At 40.7% G+C, this 27,670-nt stretch overlaps 1 protein-coding gene across 1 annotated transcript; it reads left to right on the top strand.

Annotated features, from left to right (window-relative positions):
* Positions 1-158: 158 nt before the first annotated feature.
* Positions 159-26,799, top strand: LOC127230594 (uncharacterized). The gene is made up of 8 exons (XM_051195859.1): positions 159-312; positions 11,470-11,591; positions 13,154-13,292; positions 14,737-14,858; positions 15,771-15,881; positions 20,719-20,825; positions 23,525-23,615; positions 26,522-26,799. Exons 1-8 carry the CDS (start codon positions 216-218, stop codon positions 26,636-26,638), a joined length of 906 nt encoding a protein of 301 aa, XP_051051816.1. The 5' UTR covers positions 159-215; the 3' UTR covers positions 26,639-26,799.
* Positions 26,800-27,670: the final 871 nt, after the last annotated feature.

The following is a 27,670-nucleotide window of genomic DNA, read 5'->3' as shown; positions in this document are numbered from 1 at the left end:
TCGAGAAAAAGCGACTAGGCGACTGAGTGCAAAATAACTAACTCCGCATGGGGGCCGAGGCTTGGAGCTCCTGCAGCCGCGAGGGGCGGGGTCCCCGGAGGGGCGGGGCTTAGCGTCTAGGCCTTCTTGAGCGGAGGGCGGGGTCGCGGCGAGCGCGGGGTCTAGCTGCGCATGCTCACTGCGCACCCGTTCCCGTCCTGCTTGCAGGCTGCGCCATGGACTTTGGTACCGCTCAGCGAGCTGTGCTCCAGCTGCTCGGTACTACGGCTCCAGCAGATGTCCCGGCACTGCTCCACTGGATGAGAAATACCCGTAAGCTGCAATAGCTAGAGCCCGGCGGTTTGCTGTTGGCTTTGATCTTTGGGTACCGGGACAGGGCGGGGCTGTGTGCTAGGCAGTCTCTAGACAACTCCTGACCGCCGCAAATTCACACCTGATCATCACAGTGCATTTTAGGATTGGATGCCTGAAAAGCGACTTTAGATAGTTTGCGATTCCTGTGCTGATTTTAGACAGGCTTCTAGAACATCTTCGTTCAGTTACTCGCACAAGCGGATTCTACCTGGAATAGCAATTTTCAAAAAAAGTTTTAGGCTGTAGAGTTATCCTCAAGGTAAAAAAGAAAGATCACATGTAGCTAGTACATTTATTTTATACATGGTAAAATACACCATTTATTAACAATCGGGGGGAGGGAAGGAAAAGAGACTTAAGCTATTAATAGTAAAAGTGAGAAGACACAAGTTAGAAGAGGAAATGTGATTAGATCTAGCTATCGGGTAAAATTGTTCTTTTCTAGCAAAGTAAAGTCTACTGAAAGTATCGTCTTATTTATAGGTTATCTCCCTTTTGAGAACTGTACCAACGTATGTACTTCTACACCGGAAGACGTTAATTCTCAAGATTACTTTTATTCATACCCATTACTTGAAATATTTTTATTTGATGGTGACTTTCAATGTATTTCTGTTTTTTAAGGCAAGGTCCCAAGTAGTGCTGGTAAATCTCAAACTTAACAGAGGATGACTTAGAACTTCTGGTCCTCCTGCATCCATCTCTCTATGCTGGTGCTGCAGGTCAAACCCAGGCCTTCCTGCTTGCTGAGCAAGCAGTCTACCTTCTGAGCTACACCCTCAACCACAATCTCCAGTTTTAGATCTTCAACCTTGACCTGTTAGGAAAAGTGTTCTTAGTGTAAAGACAATCAATGCCTTTAGGTGTTATAATAATGATTGTTAAACATTTTGAGAGATTTTTTTAAGTGAGACAGCAACCTAAAGTTGACTTAGGCATCTGGTAGCAAGTTTTTCTTGGAAAGTATAACTCCATGGTTATATACACATACAAGAAGAGTGTTTCAAGATAGGAATTTACAAAATATGTTTTGTTTGGGTTTTTTTTTTTTTTTTTTTTTGAGACAGCCTTACTATAAGCGTGTTGTCTTCCATCACTTCATTAAGCCCTAACTTTCACCCACCATCACCTAGTTATTATTGTTTGTTTGTTTGGTTGGTTGGTTGGTTTCTCAAGAAAGGGTTTCTCTACATTATAGCCCTGGCTGTCCTGGAACTCACTCTGTAGACCACACTGACCTCAAACTCAGAGTCACCTGCCTTTGCCTCCCAAGCGCTGGGATTAAAGGCGTGCACCACTGCCTAGCCTAACAACACCAACTTCCTTCTAGTCATTATTCCAAAAGAATTATTGAACTGTGTTCATAAATGAACATATGATTTCAGGAATAATGATTTCTACCTACAGATAATATATATTGCAAATAATATACACATATTATTTGTATATAATTTATACTGAATATGTATGCGTATATACATATATATTATTTGTAATATATTACATATATATTTGTATCTACCTAAGCCAAAAAGAAATATGTGTGTGCATCTTTGTAAACTGTGTATGAATACTGACTTGTCTACGTTCATATTGTGGAGGTTATAATGACGTGCTTACAATGAAATCACAGATAATAAATAAATATTTGAAATTTTAAAATAAATTATTGACTACAAAAATGTAGTACTGGAACTGAAGAGATGGCTTATTTGTTAAAGGTTCAGGCTCACCACCAAAAATGTATCGTGGGCTAGAGTGATAGCGAGCTCAATTAGTAAATTGTAGGGGTCTGCAAACCCCAGAGCTGGCAGAGTAATGAGTGAGGCAAGAAGAACATCCAATTCAACATGACTCAGTAGCCAGTGTTGTTTCAAACTTCTAGAGTCTTGACATTGGGTATATTTAAGTATAGCACAATTTGAGGGGGGAAAAAAGTTTCCTGGTGTAACACAATCCTGTGTGCACAAGGAGGCATAATTACATGGAAATACATGGAAGCGCTTCTCAAAGTATGTCACTTCTTCCACGAAGATGGGTTTTAGAGGTAGGCTACATGTGTTATCTTAAGGGCCTGGGGAAGATCTGGTGTAGTCTTGGTCATACAGATAGCCCAGAGGTCATCTGGTTCTGCTTGAGGGATTTGTGTATATCCTGGCCCTACAGATAGCACCAAGATCACCCAGTGCAGTGGCTCTCAACCTTCTAATGAATGCTACAGCCCTTTAAATCAGTTCCCAGCCATAATGCTATTTTGTTGCTATGTCATAACTATAATTTTACTGCTGTTATAAATCATAATGTAGCTGGGTGTTGGTGGCACGCACCTTTAATCCCAGCACTCTGGAGGCAGAGGCAGGTGGATCTCGGTGAGTTCAAAACCAGCCTGGTCTACAGAGCAAGTTCCAGGACAGAGCCTCCAAAGCAATACAGAGAAAAAACTCTGTCTCAAAATAAATAAATAAATCATAATGTAAATATCTGATATGTAGGATATCTGATATGTGACCCCTGTGAAATCGTCCAAGACCCAAAGACTGAGAACTACTGACCTAGGCTTTTAGCCACCTCCAGTCCCAGCCTTCTGAGAGAAAAATCAGGTTTTTATTGCTGTAAAGAGACACCGTGACCATGGCAACTCTTGCAGGAAAAACACTTAATTGGGTCTGACTTACAGTTTCAGAGCTTTAGTTCGTTATCATGGTGGGAGCATGGCTATGTGTCAGCTGTAGGTGCTGTAGAAGGAGCTGAGAGTTGGGCGTCTGGATCCACAGGCAGAGAGCTGACTTGAGCCATGGCTCCAGCCACCACCCACCTTGTTTTGTTTTGTTTTGTTTTTAGGGATTTTTATGCTACTCTGAAACCAGCCTTCTACTCAGGAAGTCTGTGTAATGTATTAGGGGGAAAAAAAACCTTGAGTTTCTGACGAATGTTTATTAACATGAATATTTTAAGAAATTAGATTACTTAACTTGAACGAGGGTTTGTTTGGGGTTTTTTTGGGGGGAGGGGGTGTTGGTGTTTGTTTGATTTTTCTTTTTTTTTTTTTTTTCAAGATGCCCTGGCTGTCCTGGAACTAGCTCTGTAGTACTACTTCTGCTTCCCAGGTGCTAGGATTAAAAGCATGCGTCACCACTATCCAATTTATGTTATTGTTTTTCTCTTTTTAAGATTTATTATATATATATATATATACATATATATATATATATAGTGTTCTGCCTGCATGCCAGGTAAGGAGGGCACCAGATCTCATTACAGGTGGTTATGAGCCACCATGTGGTTGCTGGGAATTGAACATGGGACCTCTGGAAGAGCAGCCAGTGCTCTTAACCTCTGAGCCATCTCTCCAGCCCTTGTTTTGGTTTTTTAAAGTGGAGTTTCATTCTATAGCCTAGGTTAGCCTTGAACTGGGGATCTTCTAAGCTCTCTCTGCCTCCAGTGTAACTGGGATTACAGATGTGCCATCTGTACCTGTTTGTATGGTCAACCAAAACAAGAAGTATATTATTACACCTGTTTATTCTTGTAAGTGGTGCAGAGCACAAAATTTCAACATTTACATTTCAATTACCTGTTCAAATTACATTTCAACACATAAGTGGTTGTGTTTGTTTTGGCAGACTCTCATGTAGCCCCAGCTGGCCTTGAATTCCTTGGTTAGCCAAGGATGACCTTAAACTTCAGATGCCCTTGCTGCCACTTCCCAGCTGCTGGGATTTCAGGCCTTCTTCACCTGCCTGGTTTATTCAGGGCTGAGGGTAGCCCTGAGCTTCATATGAACCAGGCAAACATTCTACCCGCAGAATTACTTCTGTACCCATTCTCCTGCAAAATATCATGATTTCATTTTTCTTTATGGTTAAATAAAATTCCACTGCATGGATAGGCCACATTTTCTTCATCTGTTCATCTGTTGATGGACATCTAAACCGACTCCATTTCGTAGCTATCGTGAGTAGTGCAGAACAAACATGAGTATGCCTCTGTCTCTGTGGTATGTTGATGTAGAGTCCCTCTGTTATATATTGGGGAGTGGTATAGCTGGCTTATATGATGGTTCTTTTCTGAGGCACCTCCATACTGATTTCTGTAGTGGCTGCACCAGTTTCCATCCCCATCAGTGTATGGAAAAATTCCTTTTCCCCACATCCTCACAAGTATTTGTTGTTTGTTTCCATGCTAGCCATACTGTGGGGTGAATGGAATCTCAAAGCAGTTTTCATTTGCATTTCCCTGATAACTAAGGATGTTGAACACTTTTCAAATATTAGTCACTTGTGATGAGTGGAGTTTTAACATTATATGTACACAATAGAATATTATTCAGCCTTTGTTATTAGTTTGCTTGCCTGCCTACCTGCTTTAGTGGCGGCATTGAACCTAGGGCCTCCCACATGCTACACACACAGTTTTACCCTAGACTAAGCCTCAGCCTTTAAAAAGAAGAAAATTCTGTTACTTGCAATAGCTTAAATAACTCTAGAGAGTGTTGTGTTATAAGCAATAAGCCAGGCACACAAAGACAAATACTGTATTACCTCACTGTATCTGTTACTTTTCTCAGCTCTATGGCCCAAATAACCTCAGAAGAGGTAACTTAGAGGAGACAGGAATTTTGGGAGGTAGTTTACTCACATCTCCCACAGCAAATCAGGAAGCCAAGACCATGGGCTAAACCAGGGGCCTTTGTCCCTCTAGCCCCTCCCCTATGTGTCTGCCAACTAGGCCTTTTTTTCACAAAGTTCCACAACATCCCAAAACAGCACTGCTAACTTAGGATCAGGTGTTCAAACACATTCAAAGCTCAGAGCTCACATGTAGAGTAGGAAACTGCCAAACTTAGAACTATAGGGTTGAGTAGAAGTCCCTACATGTAACGTAGGGAATGGGGTTGAAAAGGGGGAGATGTTGATCATGAGATACAGAATTTATTTCAGAATTTTATTTATTTGTCTTTTTGGAGACAGGTTTTTCTGTGTAGCCCTGGCTGTCCTGGAAGTCAGTTTGTAGACCAGGCTGGCCTTGAACTCAAGATCCACCTGCCTCTGCCTCCTGAGTGCTGGGATTAAAGGTGTGTGACCATCACTGCCTGGCTATCTCAGAATTATTGAAAACAGATTTTTAAATGTTCTCTCCAATAATGCGTAAATATGTGAGGGGAAAGATGTGCTAACTGGACTAATTTGATTCTTCAGTGAAGTGTACATTGTACCACAGAAAAAATACACAGTGATTATTTGTTAACTCAAGATTAAATTTTAAAAAAATGGGATGGTTAGACTCTGGTGATGTAAATGGCTTTAAAGGTTTAGAATGAATTTTGATACATTGAAAAATAGAAAATCAAACAAAAAATTGTGGGGAAGAGGAATGACCGTGAGATTAAAGCAGGAGCCTGGCTTATAGCAGCCATGTGGGGTATGTTACACTAAGGAACTAGGTAGACATTAACAACGCATGCCATGGGGGATGATAACTGTCTCTGTGAGATGTTTAAAGTGAGACAAAGGACGTCAGCTTCAAAAGAAAACTGTAGGACTGTGTACTACATAGGAAAAAACGGTATTTTAAAATACTTATTATTAACGTATGTGTATGCATTAGTGCTGCAGCGGGTATGCCCATCAGAGCACAGCTTTGGTGACTCAGTTCTCCCCTGCACCTTCGTATGGGTCCTGGCAACCAAGCTTGGACAGGTCTGTGATGCTAGTGCCTTTACCAAAGTGGTGTTTTAATCTTGGGCTGCCAGCCCTGACTATGTTTCTTCCCCATATATTTAATTAAATGGAAGCAGAATCTTCTAAAGGATTGATCTTGCCCTGTGGAGAAGCTGTTTCCTGCCTACTTCTAGATAATTTGAGGAAATTTTAACTGTCCTTAGGCAATCAATTAACATTTCTTTACTCTTTTTCCAAAAGACTAAAGTTTCCAAAGGACTGTTAACCACACCTTCCAAAATAACTGCCATACAGGCTGAAAGAAGTTTGCTTTAACTAATAATCGAATAAATGTTTTCACCTTGATCATGAAATTAGTAATTTTTAAAATTACTTTCAGATATGTGGGAGGAGGGTGTTATGTGCATTTGAATTTGGGCCCTGGTAGAAGTTCAAGGCTTAGAGCTGAAGCACTAGGTGGTTTGAGGTATGAGAAGTGAACTTGGATCCATGCAGGAACAATATATGCTCTTAACCACTGAGCCATCTTTCTATCCACTGGCAATACTTTTAAAGTATAATTTTAGAAAGTGAATTTAATAAACATCACTGATCCTCACATGCAAATGAGCTTCTTGAATGATGATTATGACTGATTACAGTTCTAAGACACTTTATTATAATTATTTGTACCTATTATGTACAACTTGTAGGAGTCAAACTGGGGATCAAACTCAGGTCACTGGGCTTGCTAACAGGTACCTTTACCCACTGAGCCATCTTACCAGCGCCCTAAGGCAATGTTCTAAACGTGCAATTTATGTTCTTATTTAACACACACACAACCCCAGTCTTTTGATGTGGGATGATTATGTGTACTTTATAGATAAGGCAACTGAGGCTCAAAGAGTTGAGTAGCTACCTAAATAATAAGTTGGTGGGCACAGGATTCAGATTCAAGCAGTCTGACTCCAAGATCCACTCGTCAGTCTCTGCTCAGGGTCCCTAGAGATAGTGTTCTAAAGAACAGAGGTAAAGCCAGATGAGTAAAGGGTTGTCTTAACTGTTTAAGATCTCTAAGTAGAACCAGCACAGGGGAATCTGCAGTTACTAAAGAAATCCCTTCTGCCTTTGAATGTAGTCAAATCAGAGTTTGGTTTTGCTTTTTTGTGGTTTTTTTGTTTTGTTTTTGTTTTTTGTTTGTTTTAAGAAAAAATATTTGTACCATGTATAGGGTTCTTAGATGTAAATGACTGTTTAACACTTCAACAGGTCCGTATGCCTGAGTGCTCATCCAATAAATATATAGCATTAAAGGTAATGATACTATTCAAGCTGAAAGAGGAAACAAACAAACAAAAAAAGATTCAGAGTTACAGAGAGGCAGATTCTAACTCAGACCAACAAAGAAATCCTGTCCTTCCTGTCCTTGCCTGTGTTCAGCCCTAAGCAGCTGTGTACCAGCCTGCCAGGGGCTTGTGCATGGGAGTCTGCCACATGGGAGAGGGTACACTGAGCTTCCTGGGAGTCTTTGGTTAGAAGGTAAACTCATAGCAAGCCTTTGTTTTGTTAACATGATTGTAACTAAATCCAAAGAAACTGGGCCTCAAAATATTTTCATTAAATATAATGAGGTTTTTGGGGTTTTTTTAAGAGTTAAAGATGTAAATGAATTAAATTTGAGTCATACAAGTTCTCACACTGTTTTATCTGTAGAGAGCAACTAAGTAGGTTCTAGGTATTAATTAATACCTTGGGAACTGTAATTAGATTTCAGGAATACAGTGGGGAAAGCCAGTTTTGAGAGAGGACCGGAGCTTCTGAGACACTAAAGTTCTGCCTAAAACATTGTGAGGTATATGTTAATACTATTTTGCTTCATTATAAGGTATAACCTACCTCTCCTGGAACTTATATGAATCAGTAATTTAGACTATTAAACTAGATATGCAAGGAAAGGAAAAGAAAGCCTTTGCATATCAGTTCAGAGCCAAGTAGTCTTATTGTGGCGTTAATCACCACCTCAAGTTATACAAAGAAAGAATGTTCCTGTGCTGTGGAAAGGAAGGACAGCTTTCTTATGAGCATGACTGTAGTTGTTTGTTTTTGCTCTTTTGGCTCTTGGATCTTTTTTGAGAGGCCCACCACCCAGCTCCCAAATTAATCACACATGGAGGCTTATTCTTAGTTATGAGTGCCCGGCCTTAGCTTGGGTTGTTTCTTGCCAGCTTTTCTTATCTTAAGTTAACCCATCTACCTTTTTCCTGTGGGCTTTTATCTTTCTTACTTCACTCTTACTCCATGGCTGACTGGGTGGCTGGCCCCCAAAGTCGTCCTCCCCTTATTCTCTTGCTGCTCCTCTCCCTGGGTTCTCCTTATTTATCCTCTCTGCCTGCCAGCCCTGCCTGTCCCTGCTCCAGCCTCACTATTGGCCATTCAGCTCTTTATTAGACCATCAGGTGGTTTAGACAGGCACAGTAACACAACTTCACAGAGTTAAACAAATGCAGCATAAACACCTTAAAATAATATTCTACCACTCATGATCAAAGCCTGCCTGCTCTATCGCAGCTGAGATTCAGTTAGGCTTAAAAGACTTGGAGCTATGACACAATTCTACTGCTTTATTAAATGAATGGGCTTTTGGGTTTTGTATGTTTTGCTTTTGTTTTTCAAGACAGGGTTTCTCTGTAGCTTTGGAGGCTGTCCTGGAATTTGCTCTGTAGACCAGGCTGGCCTCAAGAACTCAGAGATTCGCCTGCCTCTGCTTCCCAAGTGCTGGGATTAAAGGCATGCGCCACCACCACCACCACCACCACCACCCGGCTGAAATGAATGTTATTCTGAACAAATAAAATATATCCTATTTAAGCAGGGAACCAGGCATGGTAGGCTCACACCTTTGATCTTGATCCTAGCTTCAAGAGACGAAGGTAGATGGATGACTGTAAGTTTGAGGTCAGCCTGGTCTGCATAGTATGTTTGAAGCCAGCAGACAGCTGCCTCGGGGTGACCCTGACAATTTGAGTTTGCTCCTAAGAAATACTTATTTTATGTGTGTAGGAAGGAACCAACTCCTAAAAACTGTCCTCTGACCACTGCACACACAAAATAAGTATTTTCAAAAAGTTTTCAAAGAAGGAAACCAGATGTGGAGATACAAACCTACAAGCCTAGCATTTGAAAGGTTGGGGCAGGAAAATCACAAGTTCAAGGTCCAGTCTGAACAATGTGAGATCCTGATTAGATAAAAATTTCAAAAAGGAAGCTGGGCATGGTGGGTCATGCCTTTAATTCCAGCACTCAGGAGGCAGAGGCAGGGAGGGAGATCTCTATGAGTTCAAGGCCAGCCAATGCTACAAAATGAGACACTGTATTAAAAAAAACACAAAGGAGATAATTGTGTGCTATTGCACAAAAAGATGGCTCTAGATAATGATATGTATTTTCAAAAGTTAGAATAGAGAATTTTGAGTGTTCACCATAGAGCAATGTCACATGTATAAGAGATATTTCTGACCTAATTTAAATACTGGATAATATAGACATGTATCAGAACATGCCATTCCTTCACATATAATACAGTTCTTATGTATTATTATACATTATATTTTATTGTTCTTACAAGAAGATGGGGGGTAGCTCAGTAGATAAAGTGAGTTTTGTTGTTGTTGTTGTTGTTGTTGTTTTAATGCTGGGGAGATGGTTTCGACCTGAGTTTCGACCCCCAGCATCCACCAAGAACCAAGAAGCTGGGCATGACAACAAGTGTCTGTAATCCCAGCACTGGGGAGTGGAGAGAAGAGAGTCCCTGGGACATGCTTAGCAGCTAATCTAGCTGAATTGACAAGCTCCCAATTCAGTGAGAGATCCTGTCTCAAAATTGAGATAGTGATTGAGAAAGACACAGCATTGGCATCTGGCCTCTTATGTGGGTGCATACATATGTGTGCGCACATACACACCTACATACACTCAAAAGAGAAAAAAATTATGATCTTAAAAATAACCAAAATTTTTGGGAGATGAAGAAATGGAGGAAATGGATGACGTTCCCTTTAAGATGTCCTTGATTTGTTTCTAGAACTATTTATCTTTTTTCCCTTCTTCCAACACCCACATGTCAGCTCACAACCTAACTCCAGTTCCAGTGGATTTCATGCCCTTCTGACTTCTTAGGGACACACACACACAGTACTCACACATACATGTAAGCAAAACACTCATAAAATTTTTTTTTCAAAAAATACTTTTAAAGAAATATGCTATTTTAGGATGCATGTAATCACACTTGAGGAGGCTAGAAAGAGAATTGCTATAAGTTCAAGGCCTACTTGGGATTCAGGGTAGATCTTGTCTCTACCGTGTGTGTGTGTGTGTGTGTGTGTGTGTGTGTGTGTGTGTGTGTGTTCATCTTTTGCTATAGTGTATCAAGGCAACATGATTCCAAGTAGATTATATAGTTGGTGCCAATATTAATCTTGTTTATTTGGTATTTTTGACACTAGGTCTTATGTAGCCCAGGCTAGCCTGTGTAGACAGTGAGAAAGTCGAGCTATGATCTTCCTGCCTCTTGGAGTTGTAGGCATGTGATGCCTTACCTGGTTTATGCTTGCTGAGAGGAAACCAGGGCCTTGAACAAGTAGACAAGCATTCCACCACCTGGGCCACAGCATCCGCAATGCTATTACTTTCAAAATGTGGGCAAGACTTAGATACATCTTTTTTTCTTCCTTTCTTTCTTTCTTTTTTTTTTTTTTTTTTTTTTTTTTTCTTCTTCTTCTTCAAATTAAGGCTGTCTTTCCTCTGAGTAATCCTTGAGCAATGCCTCCTAAATTTCTAAGATTTGTGTGATCAAAGATAAAATATTTTATTACTTATTAGAGAGTTTAACACCCTGAAAACTAAAGGAGTACTATTTGTGAATAAAAAGAAAGCAATATAAATGCTACATACATATTTTCTTGAATCTCTTTGCTTTATTTAATGAGCAATTTGGAGAAAGAAAAAAAAATTTCTTTTGGGGTGGGGGTGCCGGGAATTAAACCCGGGTCCTCTGGAAGAGCAGTCAGTGCTGCTGAGCCATCTCTCTCCAGCCCCTCATTTTATTTTTAAGGTTATTGTTTTTTATATTTGTGTGTGTATATACACTCTGTAGCACGTGTAGACAGGACAGCTTGTGGGCATGATTCCCTCCTACCATGTTGGTCCCAAGGATGGAACTGAGGTCATCAGGCTTTCTTTTTAAAGAAGTGCCTTTACCCACTGAGCCATCTTGACAGCCTGAAAAATTCACCATTTTAGATGGAACTTGGGTTAGCACTGTCATGTCAGTGTTTAGAAAGTTTCTTATAAATTTACACTGTCTGATGGGAAGTGTGTCATCTGTAATCAATTAGTCTAGATCTGACTGCAAGAGTAGGAACTACTTTTTTCCTTTTTACTCTTTTTTCAGGGGATTTTGATGAATTCACTCAAGATAATAATGACATTATGTTGAAAAACATAGCCGATGACCTTCGGAGCTGTCTGCCCCAAGAGGCTGTGCTTTGCTCGGAACAGCTAGCCCTTCAAAAAGTAAGTATGTTGAATCAAATTCATTTCTCTTTGTGCCACTCAGATTTGAAATCTGGTTCCCCTAACCCCACTTTGTAGTCTTGTTAGTTGGAAATTCAGCTTTAAGCAATTTTTCACTTAGTGCTTCAGTCACATCCTCCTTTCTCTTGAGACTTTAACCTTGGGATTCCCCAGCACAATTTTACTTAACAAATATTATTTAGGCGAATCCATTTATCAGCCTATTAAAAAACAAACAAAAAAAAAAGTGTTAACTGTCTGGGCCTTTCTGTCTATAAACACCTGAGCATTAAATCCTATGTTAATTGCTTTTTTATTGGGGGGATGCGCTGGAGAGTATGGTCAATGTGATTATTTGATAAGCTGATCAGGTTTTATTGCTCAGGTCGTGGTCTATAGTACTGCTGGCCTCAAAATTGAGGCCTCAGCCTCTGCACACTAGGGTTACGGGTGTGTCACCGCGACTAGCTCAACATTTCCATAGCATGAGGATAATGTGAACACTGAACAGGTCTTAGAAAGTGCTTGGTCCTTCAGATGGCTCTCGGAAGAACAAAGTTGAAGGTAGTGTTAAAATGAGACTTTGGCATACAGGTGGGGGTGTTGTTGGTACTGGATTTGTAATGCAGTTGGGATGCTATTAATGTTCTTATCAACGCCATGCTATAATATGTTAAATAAGGAAAAACTTATTCATTTACATATAATTGACCTATAGCCTTTAAAAAATGCTGTGAAAGTTTTTGAAAGGAAAATGAAGATGAACATGATAGTACATGTTTGCAGTTCAAGCACTTTAGAAGCTAAGGCAGGAGGATTGCTGGCAGTAAGGGTAACTGCAGCTATGTTTTTACATTTTAATACATATTAATGTATCTATAATCAGATATATCGGGTATTAGTAATGTGTGAGTATATATAACGGGTTTTTAATTTTTATTGATCCATTTATTTATGGTTGAGGCAGCTTCACTATAGTCTTAACTGGCCTAGAACTTGTTGTATAGACCAGGCTGCTCTCAGACTCACAAAGGTATCCTCCTGCCTCTGCCTCCCAAGTGCTGGGCTCAAGGCATTCATTACCATGTTCAGCCTGTTTTGGTTTTTTTGATACAGGCTGTAATCCAGGCTGGCCTTGAATTTACTAAATAGCCCAGGCTGGCCTCAAACTCGGGCACTCCTGCCTTAGTCTTCCAAGTGCTGGTTTTACAAATGGGAACTGCCATGCCCACATAATATAAGCTTGAAGTTTCAATAATATTTTAAGCAATTTGAACACAGCTTTCTGAAAAAAGATGACTTGCGAAGTATTTTGATGATTATTGACATGTCAGACTCAGAAGTCAGATCTTAGCCATGGTCTGTGTCCATCCACACTAAAGAGAAAGTTATAGGTGTCTCAGGAAAACAAAGGGGGAGGAGCAGTGAGCAGAACTGAATGAGCAGGGCTGTCGCTCTGTGCCCCGTTCTCAGGACTTAACAGAACAGCACTGATATTTCGCCTTATATAGCAATAAAAAGAAGATCCTTTGTACTTCTTTCCCTTTGATGTGCTTCTCCAGATGCGACAGCAGCCGGAGCCCACAGTTCACGTTGATGCATTCCTTTACGATGAAGACTTTATTGATTCATTATGTGAGGAAGGGAAAATGAGCAGAAACTACTGTACTGTGTGTGGCTCACACCAAACAGCACCTTTAGGTAGGCGGGTGTGTGTGTGTGTGTGTGTGTGTGCGTGCGTGCGTGCGTGCGTGCGTGCATACGTGCATGTGTGTGTTTTTTCCCATGTCTTGAGTGTGTAAATTTTGTAAGCAAACTATTGAACATCTTTTAAAATAAAAGCTAACCTCTAGCATAGCCTTTACCAAAATTAATTTTGGTAATAGAAATATTCTAAGGGCCAGCCAGATGGCTCAGGGGGCAAAAGTGTTTGCTGACAAATCTGATGACCTGAGTTCAATCACTGCAGCCCACGTGGTAGAAGAGAGAACCGACTTCCTCAGGTTGTCCTTTGAGTGCCACATGGCACCCTGAGGCACACACAGTCGTGCACTCTCACATTCAAGTAGCTACGTGGGCGGCGAGTGGGTAGATAAAATGTCACAGAGTGTGGAGATCCGTTCACTTAGTGTGTCCTATCCAGAACTATTTAAGCAGAGACAGTTCTTCAGCCCGGAATCTGACAGACAGGACTACAGACAGACCTGCCTCAAACTTCACAAACTCCACAGGTTGATACACAGACCACACACTGGCTCATTTCCCGTGAGAAGTGTAACTTCCAGGGCATCTGAAATAGTCTCCATGCTTAGCAAGTCCGATAGTGATAAAATACTGCTGGGTGGGGTTAGACAGAGAGACACAGGGTCCCAAGAAAAGTTATTCTCTAAAGATGACACTTACAGGATAGAAAAAGAGATGGCTAAGAGCTAGGGGGAAAACTGACAGGTGAGTAACTGAAATACCATAGACCAAACGACTGACTTGTAAACATTTACAGAACTAGGTTTGACAAACAGGGCTGTGTCTCCCCCTGTAATCATTTATAAATGATGATTGGATACCCAGAGCTGCTCAGGTGACTAATGAGTCTGAGGTGTTTGTCACCATGGGTGACTCTGACAGGGACTCAGAAGACAGGGGTTTGTCTAGCTTTGGGATTCCCCAGAAGAATCACTGGTGTGGTGAGGGGCTGAGCATGAAAAGCCAAGGGAGATACCAGGGAAGGCCTAGCCCCTCCCACCTCTGAGCTGTGTAACTCTTGAGACATAGGCACGCCCTATATTCTGTCCCTGGAGACTGCTTGCATTTAGTTACCACCTAATGTGTTTTTGTTTTTTATGACCACGATATCTTCCCTTCCTGACAGTTAAATTCTGTCAGACAGGATGTTGTGAGTCTTTGAGTGTCCTGCAGGTCAGAGGAAAACCAGAGTCAGGCTGTCTCGGAAACTAAGGTGAGAAACTTAGACAAGGAGAAGTGACACAGCTAGCCAGGCGTGGTGGTGCAGGCCTTTAATCCCAGCACTCCAAAGATAGAGGCGGGCAGGTCTCTCTGCGTGCCAGAGCTACACAGTGAGACCCTCTGTAAAAAAAACAAACAAAAACAAAGCCATAGCTTGATGCTCATTTTCTTCTTTCCCCAGGTTTTATTTCTCATTCCTTCTCACTGGCGGAGTTGAAGCTCATTTATCAGCATGTACTCCCGGATCTGTCAGGAAAGGTCTTGGTTGACATTGGCTCCAGACTTGGCACAGTCCTTTATGCGGTAAAGTCCGGCTTGTGGACATACGCAACATGTGGAAAATACTTTCTTCTGCTAGCAACAGTTTTGCCTGCCACCATCCAAGGTGACAGCTTGGCTTTATTATAAAGTAACAGGATAAGGTCAAAATAGGATCCTTTGGCAGGCTCCTAAATTCTGCTCCATGGTAATAATTGGGTTTGGAATTTCAAAGACCAGCTGTCCAATTTCCTCTCCTGGTTTGTCTCCACAACACAAATGACAACTGTAAACAGAGTGGACCGTGTGACTGACTGACACTCTCTCTCCCTCTCCCCTGCCTTCCTTTTGCCTCCCCTCCCCTCTCCTCCCTTCCTCTTCTCTTCCCTTCACCTCTCACTATCTGATCTGTGTTTTGTTTTGTTTGGGGGTCAGGGTGGGGGCGTGCTTTTCATGTGGCCAGGCTAATCTCAAACCTACTATATAGATGAAGATAAACCTGAACTCCTGATCTTCCTGCCTCAGCCCACTAAGTACTGTGATGACAGGCTTGTCTCCATACCTGGCTTCTTTTTCTTTGTGCTATATTATAGTAAAATAGTATACTGAACTTTGATAAGAACTCATAAAAATAACAAATTACTTAGCCTAAGAAACCTTTGTGCGACCATAGCAAGTTGCCATGATGTAACTTCCCCAGAAATTCCTACAAAGGCTGGAATGTGGTCACTTTCATCATTTCTGGCATTGCCGTATGCCCAGCTTCCTCAGGAGAGTGTAGAAATCAGTCTGAAAATATAGCTGTATGATAGGAGTTAACAGACTTCAGTCAAGGCCCTGATCAGTAAAGTGCTGAACATTGAAGTTCTGTGAGTTTGATTTTTTTAAATTCAAGTGTCTGTAATCCTCTACTTAAAAGCTAACTGGTTCACACTGTGCTGTGTCTTCTTGTTTTAGGGCTACCTTTACAGCTCGGCAGCGCAGCTCTATGGAGTAGAGCTTAATGGAGAATTTTGCCATTTGCAAGAAATGGTCATAAAAAAATACCAGTTCAGTGACAGAATAAAGGTACCTTTACAGTATGTTTTCTGTTACCTTTTATGAGTCTTACCTAATTGCTTCTGTATTCTAACCTATTGCTGCTGTTGTGTAGGAACTGATTAAGCTGACATATTGTTTTATTAAAGAGTTTTTCCTTCTCTCTCTATATCAGACACAGTTTGAGTAGCGGTTTGCTGTCAGTGTGTTTTATTAAGCTGAAAGTGGAAGGGCTTGCACTGATCATGACCGTTTATCTTCTTATAAAATGGGAGATATTATAAATGTCACAGGATAGTGGTCATTAGGGAAGGATGGCTCTGTTAGGCTGCAATGGGTTTCCTCTTTATCCTCAAAAAATTAAAACAAAGGATTTGGGGGTTTTGGATTTTTGGAGGAGGTCTGTTTAATGCAGTAATCTTTGAAATTTCAATAAGGTACTGAACTTCTCATGGCAATACAGAGAATATTAATAACCTCTGATATTAAGGAACTGCCCGTAACATTGAAACACTCACTAAGTTTAAAGATCAAGGGGTTGGAGAGATGGCTCAGTACTTAAGAGTGCTTACTGCTCTTGCAGAGGAACCTGGGGTTCCCTTAGCCTACATCCAGTGTTCACAATTGCTTGTAATGTCAGCTGCATGTGATCCAACATGCTCTTCTGGTCCCCAAACGCACCTGCACACACATGGTGAACATACAGATAAGCAGGCACACACATGTACATAAATAACAAATAAAAATTTTAAAAAGATTAAGGATCAAGCCTTTCCCTTTTTTATGAAAGGTAATTATTTTATTCTCTCACCCAATTTCTTTTCCCTACCCTCATCTTAGACATAGAAGGATAAGTGACCAGAGTGAATTCATTGCCTAGTAATAATTGCTAATATTAGAATATTACTAATTATAGATATTAATAGAATTCATAAGTAGGGAGTCATGCTCGGTGTCAAAATACTTGTCATCATCCATGTACAGAATTCTGGATTTAGTCCCTGGAAGTGCAAAAGATTAGTTCCTGAGTTTTCTTTTTTTCAGCCCAGACTGACCTCAGTCTGCTCTTATGTAACAATCACATAGCTAACAAGAATTTCTGTTAAGTTGAAAATTGAGAACTCATTGGGAGCTGGAGAGAGAACTTACTTAGTTCAGAGCATTGCAGGGACCCAGGTTCAGTTTTCAGCACCCATAGAGTAGCAGCCAACGGTTGTCTGTAACTCCAGCTCAGTAGTTTCTGACACCCTCTATTGGAGTTCACAGGCACTGCATGTATGTTGTACACAGCATACATATGACAAAACAGCCATACTCATAAAGCAAAAATAAATAAACTGTCCTTTAAAAATTACGACCTCTAAAGAATCAGTTAAAAACAAATAATCAAGTTCTTGCTTTTGTTTTTTTTAAATTCAGTAATAAAGGCATATAAAATATTTATATTTATGAAATTTTTTATCACTTTAAAAAAATACTTTGGTACACACCCGTGTATTTTATCCTAGCTTGTAGCTTCTATGGCCACCATCAGTAACTTTATGGTGAAAAACTTGGGGTTTTTTTCCCCCCCAGTGCAGGCATCAAGCCGATCCCTAACTCCTAAATTAAAGCCTTTTTATACCACCCTATGGCTTTCGGAAATCTTAACCATTTCCCTCTTGAAGCTGTAGATAAACACTGTGTCGAAGGGTCTTAAAATCAACAAAAACCGTTTCTATGAATATTTTTGATAGCGCCTGTTGAAACCTGTCTGCCCTTTCAGGCTCATTCTTTCTTTTGCTTTTTTTCCCCCCTTTTTCTTTTATGTCTGTGTTTTGCCTGCATGTATGTGTGTGTACCATGTGAGTGTGTTTTGCCCACGGAGGCCAGAAGAGGCCATCAGATGTTGTGTGGTTGTGGATGGATGTGGGCGCTGGGAACAAAGCCTGGGACCTCTGTGAGAGCAGCAATGGTCTTAACTGCTGAGCCGTCTTTCCTGTCCCTCTTCTCTGTGTTGATTTGTTGAGTTTGTGTGAGTGAGTGTGTGTGTGTGTGTTTTTGAGGGGTGAGTGATGGTCTTTTTTAGCCACTCCTTCTGCAGTCTGCCCATACCTGAATGAGAAACAAGATCCAGGGTATGAGTGGGTGGTACAGTGCCTACCTTGTACACACAGAGCTTGGGGTTGGATCTGAAAAAAAGAAAACGTAGGAAACCACAGCTGGTGAAGCTCCAAGCTTGTTGAGTGAAAACGGGAGCTGAGACTTCTTCACTGTGCAGCATGGGTAAACAGTTGGGGAGTGTCTGAGGTCTTCCATCAGTGGCTAAGCTCCCTCCTACCCCCAGCCCAGGGATGAGCTTCCCACATCTCAGTTCAGCAGTCAAGAGGAACCTGGGAACTTAGTGAAGGGGGCTTAGAGCTGGCGGTGCTTGGTGACCCATGTTCATCTCGCCTTTGCTGCCTTGTTTTCTGTAATCTCCTCAGCCGCCAGCTAGGCCTGCTGTCTCCTGGTCCACATGTCTAACCCTATACCCAGAGAATAAGCCTGTGGGAGAAAAGCATGTAGGTTCCTAAACTAGCTTTGAATTGTTCTTTTCTTTTTTGTATTTCCCTCTATTCCCTCACCTGTCCCTGCCAACTACCGCAGGCTTACAGAGATTCTGTAACAAATCAGGGCAAATCTTCTAAATTCCTTACAACTTTCTCCCCTCTTTTTCTTTTTTTTCTTTCTCCTCCTCCCCCTTTTAATTAGTTTATTTTTTTACATTCTGTCCCCTCTTAAACTTCAAATTGTCTTGGTTTGGTTTTTGGGGTTGTTTCTTTTTGTTTTGTTTTGTTTTTCAAGACAGGGTCTCTCTTTGTAAGAGCCCTGATTGCCCTGAAACACCTCTGGGGATCAAGCTAGCCTCAGACTCACAGAGATCCATCTGCCTTTGCCTTCCAGGTGCTGGGAATAAAGATGTGCACCATAGCCACCCAACTAAATTTCGAAATTTTTGTGTCTGCTGTTTCTGTTCTATTTCCCTTATCTTTCTTGGTTTGTAGCCTTTTTCTAGTTAAAAAAAAAAAATAGTAGCTCCATATTGTTATTATAATAGAGTGTTAATAATACATGCCAGTGCTTATTTATCTACTCTCTTGGCCTACAAGGTCTGTTGTTTTACATTCTCTGTCCCTTTCCTTCAGGCTAGCACTAAGCTTTCACTCTTTCCTATCATTTCTCTTTCCTTTGACTGCACTGGGGAGTTACATCAGTTGATTCCCTCCCCTCCCTCCCCCCCCCCCCCGCACATTACTATATTATATTTGGGCACAGGTACTATGTCTCATTTAGCTGGTTTGTCTCCCTGCACAATATCTCACATATAAGAGGTATCCACTCAATTTTGGTTAAGTTGAGCTTGATTGTTTCATGGCTTCTGAGCCGCCAGCAGTCCTTAGGGTTTTCCTGGCACCCTGAGAGCACTTCTGTTGGCCACCATCATTAATTGGTCCTTCTGAGTCCTCTTTCCCTGATCTGTGTAGTACAAGAATGGAGGAAGAAGAAATGAGTAAAAATAGATGGGAAAGAAAAAGGAGGAACTAAGGATAAGAAGAGGATGAAGATAAATCGGCTGATTAGTTTACATGTCTGTCGCATAGCTAAGCTACATGTTTATAATATCTGAAATTATTAACTGGGTGGTTTGTGACAAGAGCCTTACCCTCTGAGCTGTCTCTCTAGCCCAGCTGTCTTTCTTTTTATTGAAGACAGCGTCAAAGTTGTACTTAAAGGTTCTAAGCCAAATGAATTAAAGCTTTAGAATGTTTTTTTTTTTTTTTTTTTTTTTTTTTGAAACCTGACCATACAACACCCTGCATGTCATGTATTTGTAAGGCTTGAGTATTTATTTATTTGAAAATGACTCACATACCATAAGGTAAAGGTTTTTCTCTCCCTGTTAAAGTCTATTTGTTTTACTCTTGAGCAAGTAAGTGTGCCTTCTTGTTACCGTGGCTATGGTCTCGCAAAGCCTTAATTATAGTTTAAGTTTTTGAGTTACATAGGATTTTTTAAGGCTTTATTGTAGTATTTTATGTGTATGAGTATTTTGACTGTATGTATGTCTGTGCACCAGATGTGATGCCTGGTGACCACAGAGATCATAAGGCATTGGTTCCTCTGAGACAATCGTTACAGAAGGCTGTGAGCTGCCTTGTAGCTGCTGATAATCGAACCCTGGTCCTCTAGGAAAGCAGCCAGTGCTCTTAACCCCTGAGCCAACTCTTCAGCCCTATATAGTGTTTATATACTTTGTTTTGCTAATTTTTTCTCACTGAACCAACTCTTCAGCCCTATATAGTGTTTATATACTTTGTTTTGCTAATTTTTTCCTTGGCAGGTAATGGAATTATGGAGCTGCAGACAGCTGTTAGCCATATGTGGGAGCTGGGAACCAAATCCCAGTTCTCTTCAAGAGCAGTTAAAAAAAAAAAAATCTGAATTCAGTTAAAAAGAAAATAATTATGACTTGGGGAACACAATTATAATGAAACAAATAATTCCATTCAAAGGCTTTTTTTTTTTTTTTTTTTTTTTTTTTTTTTTTTTAAAAGGCAGGGTTTCTCTGTATTATAGCCTGGCTATCCTGGAATTCTATTGGTAGATCAGGCTGGCCTGGATGGATCGAACTCACTGAAATCCACCTGCCTCTGCCTCCCCAGTGCTGGGACTAAACGCATGTGTTACCACTGCCCAGCAAAGCAAATCCTCTTTACAAGCTTGTGGGTTTACTAGATACTAAGAACTCTTTATGGTCTTCACAGCATCCCAAGCCAGTAGGCATTTCTTAAGTGGCTGCGTGATGCAGTATTATCATTTCTTACATGAGCTCATTCTTCTCTAGGTGCTTCATGCAGACGTCTGTACCCAAGGTTCACTTCTGCAAAGTGCTGATGTCATTGTAATGAATAACGTCTTCGAATATTTTCTTACTGAGGCTGAACAGGCAAGGTATGTTATTTACTGAAGCAAGAACCCTGTTAAAATATATTCAGCAAGGTGTGAAAAGAGACTAGTAAGGTTGAAATGTTTTCATGCTAACTTTAAAATGACAAACTCAGCTTGTTTTTTTTAATAATTTTTATTTATTCCTTGACAGTTGCATACATGATATCAATTTATTTAAATCAGGAAACATTAAATACAAAATGCAAAATTTTGAAAAAAAAATTTGTAAAAGTATTTAATTTTTTTTAAAGTTTGCATGTATTTATTTATTTGTGTGTACAAAGCCTTCCTGTGCAGAGTGTAGGAAATGACCACCGTAACTTTCTGCCCCTGGATGTTTAGGCCCCAAAGATTGCTCTCTTGCAGAATGCTCCTACTGAGGTTAGCTAAGCCTGCTTCCTTGTCAGCTGCACACCATAAGCCTTGGCTCCTTGCTCAGCTGAATGAAATATCCTGTTCAACTGTATAAAATAAACTCTGAGCTTCCAAGTGATGCAACTTCTCCTTCCAAGAGCACAGCCCACCCAACCCCAGTTTTTCTGTACATGTGTCTGTCTCCTTTTTTCATTCCCTCATCGCCCCTAGTGGGTGTTCTGACCCAAGCTGTACGAAGATGCATTAGTCCATGGCAGTGAATTCAGCTAAATAGCTAGTTCAGTGCATCCTGAGCTCTGTGAGACCTTTCTCAGATAAATGAAAAAGTCATGCTAATATAGTTCTTTAGTCTTGTATTAAATTAAATCAGCTTGTAAAATACATCATTTTTAGGACTATATCCCAATAAAAAAAAAAAGCTCCAGCTGAACAGTGACATTTATTATTGAATATTGCAATGTAATATTTTACCCATACAGAAAAAAAGAACATTGTATTGTATTGTCTTGTTAGTAAGTTCTGAAACATATGAAACCCATAGCCTCAACCAAAAATTTTGATACCACTATCCATCCACCTCACCCACCTCACTGCAAGGACTGCTCCCCTATATTGCTTCATTGGTGCTCCCCACGGGTGTGGTAAACTATTAACCCTGAGAGTTAAACAGAACTGGTCAGACACTGCACTCTGAAGTGCATCAGCGGGTCCCGTTTCATTAACCTTTAGAACTGACTGGCCCCACCTGACCGTGCAGGTGCTGTGTGATATTGAATTCCATCCCAAAATACTCCAGACAGCCAAATGAGGTCTGATCTTGCTCTTGATGTGAGTTTTAAAAAATCTAATGTATACATCACACACATCTACATTTTATTTTTGATTCCTGGCTTCTGTGCCCTCTGTTTTCCCAGGACTCCTCATCTCCCTCTGCCCCTAGCAATCCCAGCCCTGGCTTCCATCAGAAGGACTGATTCTCATAAAGAAACTACAAAGTTTTGACACTGGTCCTGCTTGACTTGTGTGACTCTGAACTTCATTTCTCCTTACTCAGAAACTTTCCAGTAGCCCACACCCCCATCTCGTTAATCTCAGAACTCTAACTTTGTAACTTTGCCAACACCCCCCAGGAACTGGAAAATTGGTCAATTTCTACTGTGTCGCTGTAGCTCTGTTTCCTGTGGGTAAACATTTTGCCCATCTAGATTTCTAGATATCGTCTGCATTTTCTTTTGTCATCCTTATTCAGGGAAAAAAAAAAAAAAATCCAGTGTTGAATAAAAGCTAACATGTTAGGTTTTTGTTTTTCGTTTCTTAGTGCAGTTTTGCGTTCTAAGCAAAACTGTAAGAAAGATAAAGATTTCCTGCATTCTCCTCCCCACACACACCTACAGAGTCTATGCCACTGTCATTCTTCCCATCAGAACAGTGTGCTTCTCATGATGGATCTTCGGTACACCGTAGTCACCAGAAGTCCCCAGTCCACAGTAGCATTCGCCCTTGGTGCTGTGCAGCCCATGTATATGTTTAGATGTGTAATGACACACACTCAGCCTTAAAACACGGAGAGTAGTTTCACTGCCTGAAAAATCTCTTGGTTCCTGTACCCTAGCCTCACCCTTGGCAGCCACTGGGTCTTTTCACCAACCCACAGCTTTACGTTTCCAGCACCAGATAATTAGAATCATACAATCCAGATTCCTTTCTGGTTAGGTTCTTTCTCTACCAATAGGCATTTGAGGTTCCTCTGTGCCCTCCTGAGTTGAGCACACATTTCCTTTCAGTGCTGAACAATATGTAGTTGTCTTGATAAATCACAGTTTATCCATTCCTCTGAAAGATGTCGTGGTTGCTTCCAAGTTTGGGCAATTATGAATAAAACAACAGTAAATATTAATGAACCTTTTTTTTTTCTAAATACATGTTTTCAGCCTCTTTGTGTAAAGAGCAAAGTGTGCAGTTGCTGGATTGTATATTAAAGACTACAGCCAGGGTTGTGTTTTCCATTGTTGTTGTTGAGATAGTGTTTAATTCTGTAGCTAAGGCCAGTGCCCTGAAGCTCACTATGTACTCCAGGCTGGTCTCCAGCTCAAGAGGATCCTCTTGCCTCAGTTTCCTCAGTGCTAGGATCCCAGGTGTGTACCACCAAACTTGGTTGGGCTGTAACTTAGAGGCAGAGTAGATTGCTTAGCATGCTTGCGCTCTCTTTCTCTCCCCGGCATGAGAATAAAAGAGGAGGCACTGAGCAAGAGAACTGTCTCTATTCTGATTAGTATGTAATATTATCTCACTGTTGTTTCATTGTATCAATTTTTAATGTGTTCTAGAGCCTGGGGCTACATCATCCATAATGTAAGAAAACAAGGATCACTACTAGTGACAGTACCAAGTCTCCAAGATTCTCTCTTAGGTCTTGAGGTATGTAACCACTTTTCCTTCTGTTGATTGGTTAGTTAGTTTTGGTTGTGGTGGGAATTAAACCTAAGGCTTCTGAGCTGGGCACGTGGGTGTCTGAGCTTAAGGGAAGCTAGGTCTGTAGAAAGAATTCACATCAGCCAGGACTACATAGAGAAACCCTGTCTTGAAAAAATACAAACAAACAAAAATAATACGAACAAAATATCCCTAGGACATGCTTGCTAGGCAAGCACTGTACTGGTCTGTATCACCAGCCCCTCAACATTTTTCTTATCAAAACTTAGATTTTTTTTTTTTTCTGATAACTATTATAACATTCTAGACAATGCAAGACTGTGTTGCTAAAGTTCTGCTTTGTGGTTTATTTTTCTACCCTCAAAAGCACTGAAATACAATTCATATCTGGATATAGGTTCCCTTGTTTCTCTACACAGTTTTTCGTAGCTGTGGGGTCATAGTTGTAGGTTAATAAACACAAGTGAATGAGGATAAGTTACTAACTCCCCCTCCCCAGTCATAACTGAGGGGGAAGGGTAACCCCAGCCACATGGGAGGCTGCAACAGGAGGATCATTTGAACACACAGGTTTGAGACCAGCCTGGTCAACAGAACCCCCTTCTCAAAAGCTAAGATGGAAAAATGAATACCCATATCATAGCACTGTCCTTTAGAACAGAAGGAATGGATGATGAATGCATTTTTAGGCCAGTCAAGCTACATATCCAGACTCTGTAATACATAATAACGGAGCTGCAGTATGGTCAAAGATGTCCGAGGATTTCAAGTAGGGTTGGAAGATTGTATTCTTCATGCAGTTTGATGTCCCAAGCATTCTTGAACATTGAACCATCTCTGTGTCCCTAGTTTTACTTATTATACCAAAGGAAGCAATCAAGAAATGAATAAAGAAATATATTAATCCCTATTTACCATCTCCATTTCCTCCTTATGAGAATCCTGCCCATCAGTAATGTGATCTACCATAGTTTTCTGTTCTCGTAGAAACATCCCTTTTAAAATATATTGTTCGTTAGGCATAGTGGCACACGCCTTTAATCTCAGCACTTGGGAGACAGGCAGGAGAACTTTCTAAAGATTTATTTATGGCTAGGTGGTAGTGGTCCACACCTTTAAACCCAGCACTCAGGAAATAGAGGCAGGTGAATCTTTCTGAGTTTGAGGCCAGCCTGGTCTACAGAGAGAGTTCCAGGACAGGCTCCAAAGCAATACTGAGAAACCCTGTCTCAAAAAAACAAAAACAAACAAAAAAGATTTATTTATGTGTATAACTACTTTGCCTGCATGTATATATGTGCACCACATGTATGCTTGGTGGCCACATTGGTCAGAAGAGAGCAACTAATTCCTTGGAACTGGACTCAGGAATAGTTGAACCACCATGTGGGTGCTGGGATCCAAACCTGGTCCTCTGCAAGAGCAGCAAGTGATCTTAACTACTGAGACATATCCCCAGTCCCCAAAATAACAGCTTTAATACTATGTACATAAATCTGTCCAAAAGCCATCGGCACTTATAATCACAGCATTCCAGACGCAGCAACAAGGAGGTTCATGAATTTGAGGCCATCCTGGCCTGTATCAAAAGATCTGATCTCACAAAAACTAAAACGTGAGGTCTAGAGAGATAGCATGTACCATATATGTGGCATGTACATATACAAATAATAAATACAATGAATTGTTAAAAATGTTTTATTTTTTAAAGTTAGGCATGTTGGTGCAGGTCTATGATCCCAGTGTGTGGGAGGCTGAGGCATGAAGATTGAGAGTTGACTGGAAGCCAGCCTGACTCAAAAAATGAAAAGATGCCGGGCAGTGATAGCACATGCCTTTAATGCCAGCACTCGGGAGACAGAGGCAGGTGGATCTCTGGGAGTTCGAAGCCAGCCTGGTATCCAGAGTGAATGCTAGGACATCCAGGATTGTCACACAGAGAAACAGTCTCCAAAAAAAAAAAAAAAGGGGGGGGGGAGGAAGGAAGTAAAACGGATGGCTTTGTTGCTTTCTTACTTAAGAAAACAACTCTGAGGTCAGTGTGATGGCTCAGCAGGTAACAGCTCTTGCTGGTCAGGCCTGGCTGCCTGGGTTGTCCACATGGTAGAAAGGACTGACTCAGGAGGGTTGTCCTTGAGTATCCACATGTGCATGTGTGACAGTTGCTAAATTTGTTTAAAAAGAACTGCTTTGAACAGGTTTGCGTGGCCATGGCTCCAGAGTTTATAGGCTGAGGGTACAGTCTCATGCAGGTTATAGAGGGGGAATGAGAATGAGTTTTCTGTGCTTTGTGTGTATTCCTATTGTTTCCATCTGTGATTATTTAAGTCTTATGATAAGTGTTATACTATTGAGAGCACTGGCTGCTCTTGCAGAAGACTTGGGTTCTGTTCTCAGCACCCACATGTTAGCTCACAACCATTCATAACTAGTTCCAGGATAACCCCCCTTCTGAACTCCATAGGCACCAGGTGCACACAGGTAATGCACAGTCTGCATTCAAGCAAAACACTAGTAGACAGAAAATAAATCTAAACACATCTTATATTAAAAACTCTAAAATTTTTCAAGTACCAAAATCAGAATAAAATAAGTCTCCAAACCCACAAGTTGAGAATAACAAAATTTATTCATGTGGTACGTAACTTAGTGCTATTCATAGTAATAACAATCCTGTGGTGTAAGGGGCCGAGAGATGGTTCATCAGGTAAGAGCACTTGCTGCACCTACAGGGGACCTGGGTTCAATTCCCAGCACCCATGTGTCAGCTCACAATTTAAGTCTTTAAAAATACATTGGTTGTGTCATTTACTTAGGGTGATATTATTGTGAAATTCTGAATAAGATAATTCTTAAATTTTTGTGTTGCTTATGCTTTTTTATTCCCATAGACTAATATGCAGCTGTCTTCCTGGGTGGAAGAGATACCATTGAACCTTGATGTGTACCCACAAAGGGACATGGACAGAGAAGCTCTTGAACAAATTCATTTATATAAGGTTCTCTAGCACAGGAGTAACGCTGTCTAGTGTGATATGTTAATCCATGTGCTTTGTAGAGTCTCTTTTATGTTTTGTGTGTATGATTCTATATCTGTAAATAGTTACATATGATTATACATATACAGTAGTTGTATATGGCTATAAATAAACTAAATATAATTAAAATATTTGTCTGAAATATTTTGTTTGCCCTTTTATTCTGTTACAAACATAAGCATATCTGTTTTTAGTTTACATGCCACCTCCACTAGATTTAGATTTTTTGTTTGTTTGTTTGTTTTATTTTGAGACAGGGTTTCTATGTGTAACAGCTCTAGCTGTCCTAAAACTCATTCTGTAGACCATGCTGGCCCTGAACTCACAGAGATCAGCCTGCTGCTTCCTCCCTAGTGCTGGGATTAAAGGCATGTGCATCATCACTGCCTGGTTGTTACATACCATCTCCAAATGTACCTCCAGGACATCCAAGAGTGACTTCTTTCCTGCAAAGGAGAAGGTAGACCTTACTGTGCCATTTACTATCTCTTTGTTTATAGTTTTTTGTTTTGTTTTTTTAAGTTTCTAGGAAAAAGTGAAACTAGATAGAGCTCCCAAATACTATGTAGACACTTGGTTAAAACAAGTTTTAGTTAGCCGGACATTGGTGGTGCACGCCTTTAGTCCCAGCACTTGGGAGACAGAGGCAGGTGGATCTCTGTGAATTTGAGACCAGCCTGATCTACAAGAGTTAGTTCCAGAACAGCCTCCAAAGCCACAGAGAAATCCTGTCTCAAAAAATGGAAGGGGGAAAAAAAAAAAAAAAAAAAAAAAAAAAAAGGTTTAAATTAAAACTACCCTATTCCACCTCTCTTCCCCCTTTTTAAAGACAGGATCTCCTTGTGTAGACCAGGCTGCCCCCCAAACTCAGTCTTCCTCGTGTGCTTTAGAATAACACTTGAGCTGTTCAAAAGCAGCTAAAGCAAAACAAACAACAAAAACCAAATTCCCAAATTTTGGCTCCGAGGGAGGAAAAGACAAGTCCTGACAATAAATGATTAA

Source organism: Phodopus roborovskii, unplaced genomic scaffold (assembly GCF_943737965.1).
Source record: "Phodopus roborovskii unplaced genomic scaffold, PHOROB, whole genome shotgun sequence".
Classification (NCBI taxonomy): domain Eukaryota; kingdom Metazoa; phylum Chordata; class Mammalia; order Rodentia; family Cricetidae; genus Phodopus; species Phodopus roborovskii.
The sequence above is the reverse complement of the archived record's forward strand: the minus strand, read 5'-3'. Positions and strand labels throughout refer to the sequence as shown.